This window comes from Bipolaris zeicola, assembly GCF_000523435.1.
Source record: "Bipolaris zeicola 26-R-13 unplaced genomic scaffold scaffold_10, whole genome shotgun sequence".
Lineage (NCBI taxonomy): Eukaryota > Fungi > Ascomycota > Dothideomycetes > Pleosporales > Pleosporaceae > Bipolaris > Bipolaris zeicola.
The window spans coordinates 138,290-152,173 of record NW_006912059.1 but is presented as its reverse complement, the minus strand read 5'-3'; the positions used below and the strand labels follow the sequence as shown (position 1 = coordinate 152,173).

The 13,884-nt window shown below is 50.6% G+C and overlaps 5 protein-coding genes across 5 annotated transcripts; 2 read left to right on the top strand and 3 right to left on the bottom strand.

Annotated features, from left to right (window-relative positions):
- Positions 1–317: 317 nt before the first annotated feature.
- Positions 318–1,829, bottom strand: COCCADRAFT_1309 (uncharacterized protein; the record flags this gene model as incomplete). The annotated part of the gene is made up of 1 exon (XM_007709597.1): positions 318–1,829. The coding sequence occupies one exon, from the start codon at positions 1,827–1,829 to the stop codon at positions 318–320; it is 1,512 nt and encodes a 503-aa protein (XP_007707787.1).
- A 1,079-nt stretch (positions 1,830–2,908) lies between these two features.
- On the top strand, positions 2,909–4,589 carry COCCADRAFT_1308 (GMC oxidoreductase; the record flags this gene model as incomplete). The annotated part of the gene is made up of 2 exons (XM_007709596.1): positions 2,909–4,002; positions 4,052–4,589. 2 exons carry the CDS (start codon positions 2,909–2,911, stop codon positions 4,587–4,589), a joined length of 1,632 nt encoding a protein of 543 aa, XP_007707786.1.
- A 577-nt stretch (positions 4,590–5,166) lies between these two features.
- On the bottom strand, positions 5,167–6,198 carry COCCADRAFT_1307 (uncharacterized protein; the record flags this gene model as incomplete). Its single annotated transcript, XM_007709595.1, has 2 exons — positions 5,167–5,757; positions 5,815–6,198. The coding sequence occupies 2 exons, from the start codon at positions 6,196–6,198 to the stop codon at positions 5,167–5,169; spliced, it is 975 nt and encodes a 324-aa protein (XP_007707785.1).
- A 1,012-nt stretch (positions 6,199–7,210) lies between these two features.
- On the top strand, positions 7,211–9,038 carry COCCADRAFT_1306 (uncharacterized protein; the record flags this gene model as incomplete). Its single annotated transcript, XM_007709594.1, has 2 exons — positions 7,211–7,223; positions 7,276–9,038. 2 exons carry the CDS (start codon positions 7,211–7,213, stop codon positions 9,036–9,038), a joined length of 1,776 nt encoding a protein of 591 aa, XP_007707784.1.
- Positions 9,039–10,481: 1,443 nt separating this feature from the next.
- Positions 10,482–11,799, bottom strand: COCCADRAFT_32961 (uncharacterized protein; the record flags this gene model as incomplete). The annotated part of the gene is made up of 4 exons (XM_007709642.1): positions 10,482–10,522; positions 10,880–11,198; positions 11,230–11,503; positions 11,573–11,799. 4 exons carry the CDS (start codon positions 11,797–11,799, stop codon positions 10,482–10,484), a joined length of 861 nt encoding a protein of 286 aa, XP_007707832.1.
- Positions 11,800–13,884: the final 2,085 nt, after the last annotated feature.

The following is a 13,884-nucleotide window of genomic DNA, read 5'->3' as shown; positions in this document are numbered from 1 at the left end:
CTTCTTCTTTTCTTCCGAGGGGTTTTCTACCAGTAACATGGAAAACATGGTCTGGTGAAATGTCAAGAATCAGAGATCCTAGGCTACATTGTCAATTTTCCCTTTGCGTTTTGTATATGCGTGTGCAATGGACTAATGATGGGTAAGGAAAGCTCATGTCATACGAAGAAGGAAAGAAAAAAAAGAGAGATATCTCATAAGCTCATCACATTCCGAATCTCATGTCAAACTATCTTCAATAATATACACAAAAGAGAAAAAGAAAAAAAAAGAAACTTCGCTTCCGCCTCCTACCCCCCATTCTCTCCACGTGTTTTTCACAATTTCGCAAAAACTGTCGGCACAACCCCACCCATCTCAACCAAGGTACTCTTATTCCTAACCCAAGCCTCAAGCCCCCTCTTCCCATTTTCAACACCCACACCACTCTGTTTCCAACCCCCCACACTCATCTCCGCAGGGCTTTCACCCCAGGTATTGATCCACGTGATACCGGCCTCCAAGCGTGCAATAACTTTATGCGCTGTATTGAGGTCTTTGGTGAAGATGCCGGCGGCGAGACCGAGCGGGGTGTTGTTTGCGCGGGCGACGACTTCGTCGATGGAGGAGTAGGATAGGATGGACATTACGGGGCCGAAGATTTCTTCTTGGACGATTTTCATGGCGTCGGTGCAGTTTGTGAAGATGGTGGGTTGGACCCAGTAGCCTTGCTTGTATGAGGCGTCGGGGTGCGAGGTGAGCCAGGCTGGAGACTCTGGGCCGCCGTGGAGCAAGGTGGCTTTGTCGGTGTCGATGCCGTGTCGGATGTAGGAGAGGACTTTTTCGTAGTGCGGTTTGGAGACTAGAGGGCCGAAGTTTGTGGCGGGGGAGTAGAGGTCGCCTGGGCGGATGTATTGCATTTTTTCGAGGAGGCGCTGCTCGAATTGTGACTTCATGGCTTCGGGGACGAAGACGCGGGTGCCGTTTGTGCAGACTTGGCCTGTGGAGAAGAAGTTTGCGAGCATGGCGCCGTCGACGGCTTGGTCGATGTCGGCGTCCGGAAGGATGATGCAGGCGGATTTGCCGCCGAGCTCCATGGTTACGTATTTCATACCGCCGGCTGCACTACCTGCGACTTTCTTGCCCGTAGAAACTTGGCCGGTGAAGCTGACTTTGGCAATGCCAGAGTGCGAGGTGAGGTATGCGCCGACGTCGCCGCCGCCCTGGACTACGTTGAAGACACCGGGAGGCACACCAGCTTCTGCGTAAATGTCGGCCAAGACGGTAGAGTGGAGAGGTGTGAATTCTGACGGCTTGTAGACCATGCAGTTTCCAGCGGCGAGGCAGGGAGCAGATTTCCAGAGAGCGATTTGAATGGGGTAGTTCCACGCTCCGATGCCTGCGCACACACCCAGAGGACTCTTGGTTGTGTATACCCATGCGTCTGGTCGTAGCGGCGCCGTCTCGCCGTTCATACCGCCTCCTCCGACTAGGTTGGCGAAGAATTCCAAGACATCTGCGCCTGTGACGACGTCGACAGTCGAGGTCTCGGAGAAGGGCTTGCCCGTGTCGGTGGTTTCAATTCTCGCGAGTTCATCGTTTCGCGAACGCAGAATGGCTGCGGCCCGTTGGAGAATGCGCGCGCGTTCGATGGGAGGCGTGGCGGACCATGCTGGAAAGGCCTTGTGAGCAGAGGCTATGGCAGCATCGATGCCAGCGTTGGTAGTTGCGTGAATGTTCGCGACAGGCTGCGCAGTCGCGGGATCAATCGTTTGAAATGTAGATGAAGAACAGCCTGATTGTATCTTGCCGTCGTAGTAGGCAGAGCGAGGCGCATATGGGAGAGACATGGTCAAGGAGTCTGTTTGGCGCAATGGAGTAGAAGCAACAAGTGAGGATAAAACAGGGCTTGTACGGGGATGTCACGAAGATGGAAATACGGCAGGAAACAAATCAAGCACCGACTGTCCACTGCAAGGTATCAGTTTTGTCCTTGAGAGATGATGTAACGTCAAGGTACGAGGTTTTGCGCCAACGTTTGTATATAGGTAGTCTATGCAGAGTGATAGCTAGAGGCAGGGGGAGCTTGTATGCAGCCGTTGCACTTTGCTTTCCCGTCTGAGGTTAGTCAACGAAGAAGCGGATCGCGTCGGACAAAAATATGGTCTTGGTGGTACGTATGCCAGGAAATGGAGGGCAATGCGCAGCGGTTGCCAGCGGGATGGCGCGACGTCTTTGAGCTCAGAGTTTCTCGCAGGTGGCACAAAACGCCTTGTCTGATGGCTGTCGTGCTCACCGCCTTTGGATCGGGTAAAGTGCGGCGTGGAATGGCAGGGATCCCACGCTCGGAACTCGCACAATCAGCGGGGTGCACTAGTCCCAGTACGGAAATGGCGTCATTGGTCAGTTTTGCGACGCTTTTTTTTGCGTTGCTGACCTCGCGACCGATATGGGACGAACGAACGGCGGGAGAGAAAGCCTTTGGTCCCTTCAACACCATCAGCAGACAAGATACAGCTCTCGTCTTTGATTCGTCGCCAACAACCCCTCCCTCCTTTAGTTCACGTTTCCCCGCTCAGCCATCGCATTCCCGCTGACACGCACAGCTAAGACGTTGACCAAAGCACGTGCATCGTTCCGGCCCTATCGTAAACGGCCCTTTTTAGGCCCTCTTATCTTGGAAAGCAAGTTACACATCCTGCAGCGGAACTACGACACGCCATCCGCCCAGCCTCACCACTCAATCGACTCCCTTTGGGTATCCGAGTCTCTGCCGATCGTGACCCCCAGGTCCGTGCTGACAAGACTGACCTTTTCACGCCATAGTCTACATACATATAAGCTTGCCTCTACGTGAAAACTTGGTAGAGTCCAAGGAAGTATCCTCCTCACCAATTTATCCCTCTTCATCCTCCACCCACACGCGACCATGGCTTTTGAGACTGTGACGTCCATCCCCAAGGATGCCGACTACGACTTTGTCGTTGTCGGAGGAGGCACAGCTGGCTGTGTCATTGCCTCGCGCCTCACAGAGTACCTGCCCAACAAGAAAGTCCTCTTGATTGAGGCTGGCCCAAGCGACTTTATGGATGACCGTGTCTTGCTTCTCAAGGACTGGCTCAACCTTCTCGGAGGAGAACTCGACTACGACTACGGCACTACCGAACAGCCCAATGGCAACTCTCACATCCGACACTCACGTGCAAAGGTCTTAGGTGGCTGCTCCTCACACAATACGCTCATCTCCTTCAGGCCGTTTGAATACGACTGCAGGAGGTGGGAGCAGCAAGGGTGCAGGGGATGGAGCTTTAAGACGTTTATGCGCGTGCTTGACAACCTCCGCAACACCGTTCAGCCCGTGCACGAGAAACACCGAAATCAGCTCTGCCTTGACTGGGTCGAATCATGCTCAACCTCTTTGAACATTCCTGTAGTTCACGATTTCAATCACGAGATCAAGACCAAGGGTGCTCTCAAGCCTTCAGTCGGCTTCTTCTCGGTGGCATACAATCCTGATGATGGTCGCCGAAGCAGCGCCAGTGTAGCCTACATCCATCCAATTCTCCGTGGCGAGGAGACTCGCAACAACTTGACCGTCCTTACCAACGCATGGGTCAGCAAGATCAACGTGTCAGGCAACAAGGTCACTGGTGTTAATATCACCCTCCAGAGCGGCGAGAAGCTCACCCTCAACCCCAAGTGCGAAACCATTCTCTGTGCAGGTGCTGTCGATACCCCCCGATTGATGCTTCTGTCCGGTCTTGGCCCCAAGCAACAACTCTCCGATCTTGGCATTCCCGTTGTCAAGGACTTGCCCGGTGTCGGTGAGAACTTGCTCGACCACCCAGAGAGCATCATCCTCTGGGAGCTCAACAAGCCTGTTCCTGCAAACCAGACTACCCAGGATTCAGATGCTGGTATCTTTCTGCGACGAGAGGTCCCCAACGCGGCTGGTGATGATGGCGAGGTTGTTGACCTCATGATGCACTGCTACCAGATTCCTTTCTGCCTAAACACTGCTCGGTAAGTTGAGAATGACTTTCAAGAAGAACCAAGTTCTAACGTATAACAGTCTGGGTTACGACTCTCCTATCGACGCCTTCTGCATGACCCCCAACATTCCCCGTCCCCGCTCTCGCGGCCGCCTCTACCTCACTTCTGCTGACCCTAACGTCAAGCCTGCTCTTGACTTCCGCTACTTCACTGACCCCGAAGGCTACGATGCCGCCACCATCGTCGCTGGTCTCAAGGCTGCGCGAGAAGTCGCCAAGCAAGCCCCATTCGCCAACTGGATTAAGCGCGAGGTCGCACCTGGCCCCCACATCACTTCTGATGAGGATCTTTCCGAGTACGGCCGTCGCGTCGCCCACACCGTCTACCACCCTGCCGGTACCACCAAAATGGGCGACATCACCAAGGATGAGAAGGCCGTTGTCGACCCTGAACTCAAGGTCCGCGGCCTCAAGGGCGTGCGCATTGCCGACGCTGGTGTTTTCCCCGAGATGCCCACTATCAACCCCATGTTGACTGTGCTTGGTATCGGTGAGCGTGCTGCCGAGCTGATCGCGCAAGAGTGGGGCTGGAAGGGTCTGGAGAAGCAGAAGTTGTAAGCGTGGGATTGTGGAGAGAGCGAAAAAGTGGGCATTCGACCAGGCATTTTTTGTTATGATTAGATGATGATGTGTGTGTACCATTTCCCTTTCATGTCTGTATATCTTGATGAGTAGAGTAGTTATTGCTTGGTATTATTACAATGTAACCAGAATTACGAACAAAAATACCCCCTTTTTTACAAGTTCATCGATTTTTTTGAATCTAATTTATGTGATTTAAGTGTGTTTTCAGTTCAATTAACCCATACAAGGAAGGAGACTTCAGAGCTCCTCAAGTCGAATCGACGCTTCCTTCGCATTCGATGTCGGGAAGCTTTCGACGTTTCCGTGTGCGTGTGTATTCCCGCGCATTTATCTTGTACAAAAAAAGACCCCCAGTCCAGGAAACCCGACTAGTTACCCAAAGCGAAAAAAGTACGGCTGAATCGCCTTGGTAGTGCCTGTACAATCGCTGTGTCGGTTGGACAATATACCAAACGCCCGTAGGTTGTCGCTGTCTCGTGAACACGTACAAAAACTCTCAGTTATCAAACTGAGCTGTCAAGCTGAATCGTCAAACCGAGTCGCCAAGCACTCAGTCATCAAACTCAAACATCCTGACCAGACCATCATCTTCTCCCGCGTCCTCCTCCTCCTCGCTGTCACTCTCGTCAGTATCAGCAACAGCGAACCGATCATCAAAAGGACCACCGCCCCTCATCTCCTGCTCGCCCCAACCGGTCTCTTCTCCAGCCTCAGCTTCCTTGGTTTTTGACAGATTCTTATCCTTGCGTACGAAATCGCCTGCAGCATCAGTATCATGCATATCAAGCACATACCTGCCCCTCGCATCGGTGAACTCGCGCTGGGACATCTCACTCTTGATGCGTGCCTTGCTCTTTTTCTTGTCGGCCTCTTCTTTCTTGGTGAGCCACTTGCAGATTGGGGCGGGGAGTTCGTTGCGGCCGAAACCCGACTTGGCGAGGCCCCAGCTGGTGAGGGAGGCAGCGTACTTGTTGGTGGTGGAGAGGGCGGCGGCGCTGATGCTCCGCGTGGCTTTGCTCATGCCCGAGGTGGCGAGGGCGCCGACGTACGAGAGGGTTGCGCTGCTGACTTTGGTCATGGCGTGGTTGGAGTCTTGGAGAGCCGCGGACCAGGTTCCCGGGAACGGATACGAGGGGGACTGCTGGGGGGTTTGGGGGTTAGTGGGGATGAATGGAAGAGGTGTGTGTTTGGGGCTCACGTTTGCGGTGGGGGTTTGAGGTACGAGGTGCTCCCAGTCTTCGGTGCTCTCTAGCGACTCGTATTCGGAGAGAGAAGAGACTTCGTTGTCTTCATCGTCTGTGACTGCAGGGATGTCTGCTGGGTTGATGAAACGGGAGCAGAATGCTTCTGGCTGTGCTTGACGCGGGACTGAACGCTGGGCATGCAACACTAACTGCTTATTGCTCTGGGCTTCATCTTCACTGTCGTTTTTCATGCCGTTGAGATAACCATACTTCTTGGGGTTCGACTGATTTCGACCCTGAGGGTGCTCGCGGCGGGTACGAGAGCGGCCTCTGGATCTGCCCCTTGCGCCCTCGTTGCTGCCTGCAGCCTTGCGCCGCGACCTTCTAGTAAAGCCCATGACGCTTGCCGTGTATAGAGCTTGGACTTGCTATATCTTCTCAGTGTCAGTATGCGAAACTACGACAGTGTCCAAAAGAAACGCAAAAAACAAGCAATGCGGCACGAGAGTTCCCGTGCGGTGATGACGAGGTAGCGACTGCGACAAGAGGTTCTTGAATTGGTTGAGGAGATGGTAAGAAAAGAAAGTGAGGTTTGGCGGGAGCGCTGCTGGATTGTTGTAATCAGGTCGCGCTGCGCGTGAACCTGGGTTGTGAGGGTGAGTTGCTACAAACGACTAGTGAGACGTCATAATGTATACAGTGATAGCTAGTAGAGGGGAAAGTGGAGTGTTTGCAGGACAAACGGTCGGCGTTCGTAGGTGCCAAGGTTTTGAGGGACTTATTCGGGGTGGATGGTCGTCCCCACACGATTCGCGACCGAATCCAAAGGTAGCCTTACGTTATACAAGGCTGCGGTAGGCCAGTGTGGTTCGGCATGCTCGTGACGATAACCTTGGGATTGCTCTAGCCCTTTGCAAAATTCAGTTGCTCGTGTGCTGTCAAAAAAATCAGAATCTAGTGTAAAGAGCTTTCATCTTCTCGCTCTCGAGCCAAGGTGTGAAAGCGCGCACACGTGATCTCGATGGTTGCGAGGCAACATGTTATGCCGCTTCAACAATGTCTGCTAAGTTTCTTTATGGAACAAAGGTCACCAAAAATCCTTTATTGGGGTACAAATCTTCAGTTTACGCTCTATATTAGGCAGTGTGGTCCATCGCGCGCTCAGCACGCGGTGACACAGAGTGAAAGCATACTCAACCATTGCGAGAGATTTCCCAAACTCTTCTCACTACCAAACGAAGGTTTGTTTCAGGGCTATCAAAAACCAAACTCTTCCACACAATCACCCTGTGTGCTTTTCCTTGGCTCGTTCGCACATCTTTTTGACTACTCCACACTCAATCTGCCCTGAACAACCTATATACCACCAGCATATACAAACCCAAATTAAATGTCAATATCGACAATAAAATGGCTAATCGAGGTTTGTTGAAAACTCGTCTGACAAGACTATCGCACACACTAACTTCCTACAGCTGTATACATCTCCGCTCAGGACCCAAGGCGCGTGATGCGCGAATTGCTAGAAATCATGCATAATGACGAAGACAACAACAACCACCTGTCACTTTCCTGTATGAGAGCTATGGAAAGGTACCTCGTCGCAAACCTCCACCAGTCGTCGCTTCCAGTCTCGCTGCTCGACGAGATTCGCGCGGCTGATGACCGGGCCATCCAACAATCTCGCATGGCCGAGGCACCTAGCGGGAACAGGAGGATCTTACGATGGATTGCGAATGTGAATCCGATACCAGTCGTTGATTCAGGCGAGAGTCACACGAGAGTACCGCGTAATATCACTAAGTCCTTCTTGCTGACCAAATACGACCTATCCGTCGATGAACCTGCACCGGTACAACACGAGGCACCACCAGCTCTTCCGAGTACAAGAGGTTCATCACCGACTGAGAGGGCTTCTAGTGTCAGTACTCCTAGGGATAATAGGCTACCGCGTGATGTCAACCGGGCCTTCTATATGGCTGGCGATGACGAGACGGTTATCGATGAATCTCTACCAGCCTATCACAAGCCACCACTAGCTCCCCCGAATGCACGCAATTCGTCTTCGACCGAGAAAGCTTCTAGTGCTGGCACTTCCAAGGAGAATAGATTACCGTGTGATGTGAACCAGGCCTTCTATATGGCTGATGAGGACGAACCGACATCATCTTCTCAGCCTCTCCTCGCTCAAACCTCGACTGAGCAGACTTTGGCACCTGTGAGGAACAGGTGGGTCTTAGGGGAGATTTCGAATACGGTTTTGAGACCAGTCACTGGCCCAGGTGAGAGCCATTTAGGAGGACCGCGTAATATCAACCAATCTTTCTATGTGGCTGAAGATGACGGGCCGGTCATCAATGAATCTCCACCAGTGCCTGAACCAGAAGAGAGTCATTTGGGAGGACCGCTTAATTTCAATCAATCCTTTTATATCGCTGAAGACGACCCATCCGTTGACGAGCCTCCACCAGTCCACCATGAGCCACCAAGAGCTCCTCTGAATCCCCGCACTCAACCTTCGATCAGGCAGCCTACCCGTGTCAGTAAACCCAAAGCTAATACTCAACAAAACGCCAGCTCCACTCTCCAACCAACTCAAATTGACCAGCCATACCAGAGGTTACTCACCAACGCCAACTACGACGCAGCCGTGACCCTCGAGGAACTCGAGCAGACTTTTATGGAAGAGACAGGACCAGCAGACGGCGGCTCCGACACAGAAGAAGCCACCGAACCCGACACCCCCAGCGACCCCAACACCGCACCCGCCCCCCACATCTTCGAAGACATCCCCAAAATCGTAGTCACCGACTCCCGCGAAAACATCCAAGCCATTGTCGACGTCGACCCCGAGCAACGTCGAGAAAAAACACCAGATATTCCCGAATACAACTTCCTCAAGCAAAAGAAAGCAGGGTTCTACGACAGAGCAGCCGACGAGCCGCAGCGCTTATACCCTTCTACGGTTGTGGAGAGGAGAGATGCGCTGCCTCCTAGTTGGTCTGCGCGCTATAAGGGAAGGAGTAAGAGATCTGCTCGGCCTGCGTGCTCGTCGCCGCCGATTCAGAGAGCGGGCTCGGCGCCGGGGGCTGCTGCAAAGGCTACGGAGGTTACAGGGGGGAAGCAGGTGAGTGGTGTGGAGACAATGAGTACGACGGGGAAGCGGACGCGTGGGGCGGAACCGCGGACTACGACGAAGAGGCTCAGGAAGCCTGGTGGGGGTAGGAAAGATGTTTAGGTTTGGGACAATGAGACAAAGGTTATTGTGCGGGTTTTCCTTGTGCTTGGGTGTTTTTCTGGGTATTTAGATGTTCTTTATACCCCGTTTAAGGTTTTTTTTTCTTTGTCGTTGTGTTGTTGTGCCAGAAGCTAGAAGATGTGTCCTTTGGTCTTGCTTTTTTTTTTATGTCGGTTCTAAGTAGTAACATGAATCCATTTGTAATGGAATAACCGCCGTAGCGGAACTACCAAACACTCCTTTTCTTTCCTCATAACACGAACAGCGACTGCATGCCTAGGATATCTTTAGAATACATTCTTTCAAACCTTACTCACCTTTTAGCTTAGTAGTTTAATTATAGCATTCTTGCTGTCTTTTTAGTAGCACGATAAGCCGTAAACCTAGACGCTACCGCTCCAGGCTACGAAGGCCTTACTTTTGCTTCTATATAACTATGAGAAGCTTTCGTAGACTATATGAAGCAGTAAAGAATTTCCACACCAAGAAGCCTAACGTACATCCCTTCGTAATGGAACAACCGCCGTGGCGGACAAACTTGCTGGTACTTTCGCTTTACAACACTATGGTGGCATACAGATACCATAATGATTATATTTACCTATTAAAAAGTATATTAGACTCGATTCTGAGTCAATATATGCCCGCGAATATAAAATTTACATTGGTGCATATACCTACCCTCTAGGTATGCGAGGGCACTCGCTTCATCTCAATAATGCGCCCTACAAATTCTAAGGCCGCCACCATCAGTTCTGTCTGTCGCAACAAATCTGTCACTTCTGTATACGTCTAGTTATTCAATAGGATCGTCCAGGCCTACTCGCCAGCTGTAGGGGCTGGTATGTTGACTGATTCGCGGGTGATTGCCACACAGTTTTGGTACCTCCGTGTCTAGTACACCAATCAGTAATGCTGACATAATTGGAGTTATCAAACTAGCTGAATAGAGGCAAGCTCAGGATAACCAGTCACCTGACGCGTGAAGCTTACTAGATAAGCGTCACAGCGATAATGACAGCTCACAAGGTCAGGTACAACGGTCAGCAGATATCAAAGTAGGCAAGCGACAGCAAATCTATGAAACGACTTTACGCCTACGATCTCTCTATGTATAGTCGCGATCACGATCGGTTTCTAGATCTTACGTCAACTCTGTTCTTACCACACGAACCATGCCGTAGGGGTATTTCTACAGACGTGCTAGTGCTTTACAGGAGTAGTCGTGTAAGGTGTACTTTATAGTGTTACCGTGTAGCATTATATATACTAGACAGCTGTCCCCTCTGCCAGAACAATGCGCTTTTTAGTCCTAATATAGTGAAATGAGTGTGTTCTACCATACAATAGTTATACTTTTATTACTCAAAGACATTTCGGAATGACTAAGCAGTATGTCGTTCTCTATGTTCGCTGTAGATATCCTGCTCTTTAGCCATCATTTTATAGCATACGGAGAAGTGTTGTCAAAACATGAACAATCTCTGGCCATGTGTCCAGGTAAGCCACATCTTAAACACAAACCATAGTCCCACCGGAATTCACGGACAGTTTTCTCTGAAGCGTAGCAATCTTTTCTCATATGGTTGTATACACCGCAACGAAAACACTGATTTTGCTCACGAAGTTCAGCATGGAGCGCCTGTTCCATAGCAATAGCCCTGTATTTGTCCGACTGACAACAATTGTTCGGTGTATGATATCTATTCGAGGTATCGTTTCGAGCTACAAAATACTTAGCGTTGTTGTTACAATGTGATTCCAGATAACTCGAGTAGGGATAGGAAAGATGTTCTCACCGTGACCCTTCTTTGTAATAGCCGTATTGATTGGAAGTGCACCTTCAACCTCGGTTGTTGGTATCACAGACAGCATTGCCTGGGCGCACGCTGCCGCTGTCGCCGCCGCATATGGCTGCCACCGCTTGCTCTTGTGCGAGTCCGCGTAGTCGGAGATGCCGCGGATCACCAGATACGGAAAGCTGTTCATAAGCCCAGCCGCTTCCATCTCGAAGCAAAGCACGCCGCCCAGCTCTGCGCTGATCCTGTCTCGTTCCGCCGCATTCCTTATGACTTGGTTGCCCGATGCGATCGTGCCGTAATGCACTAACACCTCTTGCTCTCGCGGCTCCCGATCTGCTAGATGGCTTTTGTCGCAATGCTTACATGTTGCTCCTCCCTCATGGTCGTACGTCGCGGCAAAGAGAGTATCCGGCAGCTTCTCGCGTGAAGCCTGGCAGGCTGTCTAGCTTAGAGAGATACTCAGACAGTCTGTATTTTCCCCTCATATGACTGGCCTTCAGGTTTGTGACCGCGTGAAGTAGGACTGGCGGCGGAGCGTCAAGCCACCCCGTGCGCTCAAACCCGCTCGGTGTAACCTTGCCAGAATCGTACTGCACCACTCCGCCATGCACTTGATGCGGCTTGCTAACCACGACATCTCCAAGCCTAATATCTGCATCCTTGCTAGGCACGCCTCCTCCAACGCCTACCATCAGCGCAAAGCGCGTGGATGTGAATGCCAGCTTCATTTACACAGCGACCGCGGCAGCTGAGTGGGTGCCCATTTGTCCTTCGGGCAGACATGCAATAACGACGTTATGCTTACCAACTCGACCGCAGGTGTAGATGTTAGTGTCATGGGTGCTGGACGGAGGCATGTCGTGCTCTTCGTCGAGCATCTCCTGCGCAGCCGCCAGCTCGACGGGCAGGGCGCACACCCAGCCTACCGTGTAGTCTTCGCGGCGCAGCTGGCGCGCCATGAGTTGCTATCAGTAAGTTAGGAACACAGAGAGGCTGTTGTGAGCACTTCTGGTAGAGAGAAAGTGGGTGTTTGTGAAGAGGTAGTCTGTTGGCCTGGCGGCAATGTTTGCTGCTGCTCAGCCTTGCGGCCTACACAGTGGCCTGCATGCCACAGCATGTCAGCAGGCTGAGATGCAGGCTGATTGAGGTGTGGACGAGCGCTAACTCCATGCCGTGGACATGGCTGTGGGCGCGCGGCAAAGGTCGCCCGATTATTGGCCAGTCGTGCATCGATATGCCTGACCCCTAGCCTCGTAACTGCCTGCTGCTTGGGAATCTGTACTGTCCTCGCTATGCTATCATTGTGGACCTTCCTGCAAGGCACATGTGTCTTCTACATGCGATCAATAATGCGTTCACTTTCTATCCTATACTCGTGCAAGCAATAGCTAAAGTCTATCTGCAGCTTAGAATAAGCACAGTGTAGCGCCAAAGGGTTGCATGTCAGAGACGAGGCAAATGGACTAGTAGTTATTGCTTTGTTATTTCCTGATTCAATCTCTAGATGAAGGAGATAGAAGGCTTGAGGGTAGTTCTAGGGTGGTGGTTTAGCGGGTCGATTGGACACTTGTCGGCGGGCAATGCAGAAGGCGAGCGAAGGCATATACTTGATACGGATTGGGATATACTAGCGCTCATTCTTAATAGGAAATTAACGCTTTCTCCTTAGCGGGACTTAGGTATTGCTGGCTCTTAGTTTTGGCCTCCTTCGAAGGTCGACCTCAATGCTGATAATGAACAATAGTGCGAGGAACGTTACTATGTCTAGCTCTAGCAGAGATGATGTTACGCACGTTACGAGGCAACTCTAGGACTAATTCCTTACTAGTAGGGTCTATAGTTACTTTAGTAAATATCACAGCGTCTTATATTAAGTGCATATCCTAGTCGTAGATGTTTCTCACGTTTATGCTAATAATAGAATAAAGACTAATAGAAAGTGCTAGAAAAAAAGTCATATAATTGACTTCAAGAAAGTTTACGTAAACATTTATTACAGATAATAAAGCTAGGTCCGTTACGTTAAACCCTCGTGGCTAATTGTACTAATCGCTTCCTTAACGGAGAAATTTTCTTATTGCTACTACAGATCGTTATCTAGTATGTTAAGAGAAGGAATTAAGACTATTATACCTAGAGAGTTACTTGATATATCTGATAAGGAAATCTAGAGTAAAATAATTGCGTAGGCTGAGATGCTAGCGAAGGCACAAAATATTGCCGCCAGCGTATTAACGACCTACGGCCGCACCACTACGTATTTTTCTATTCGAGTATTAGTAATCTATAGAATGTATACGAGCACAAACGATAAAAGTTCGTGAATATCTTTCAACAAGTTTTTCTGCCTCTTATCTGCTTACTCGGAGAAAAGTGTTCCGGTACACCGGTTGTTCCGGTACGAAGGGATGTACGTTACTACTTCTAATAAGCTAGCTGTGTTAGGTAATTTCAGCGCCAATAGCGGCTCAACTAAGGGCTAGTAGCGCATCCAGATCTGAGTGCTGCCGAATGAATCACCTCTATCTCGTATTGCATTGTGTCATGTTTATCTAAATCACGCTAATGTACCTATAAAGATGTCGATATTGACACTACTGGTGTTTTGTGAGAGGGATGCCGTGCATTGCGATGGCATAGTCGAAGAATGCGCCATTTCGAAAGACACGAAGTTCTCCTTGGTAATATGGACAGGGTGGTGACTAGAGCCTATCGTTAGGCTACGGCTACGGGTAAGAAGGTAACAGCGACGTGGATCTGAATTCGTCGAAATGAGAGCGTTTAGCTTTGCTCTTTCGTGCGTTATCGATGTGTACTGCGGCTCTCAAGACGCAGGCGCGCTTAGCATATTATAAGAACTCGCCTGGCAACTCGGAGCGAGCGTGTTTTCCCAAGCATAATGAAACAAGGAAGAACAGTTTGGATGGTGTTTGTGAGATTCTGATACAGCATCGGAGGTGATATTTGGTGGATACAGGTCGGCAGATTGATCTACCAATCATCACATATTTCACATCGACGTAGCTAAGGTTCAAGCTAAATCC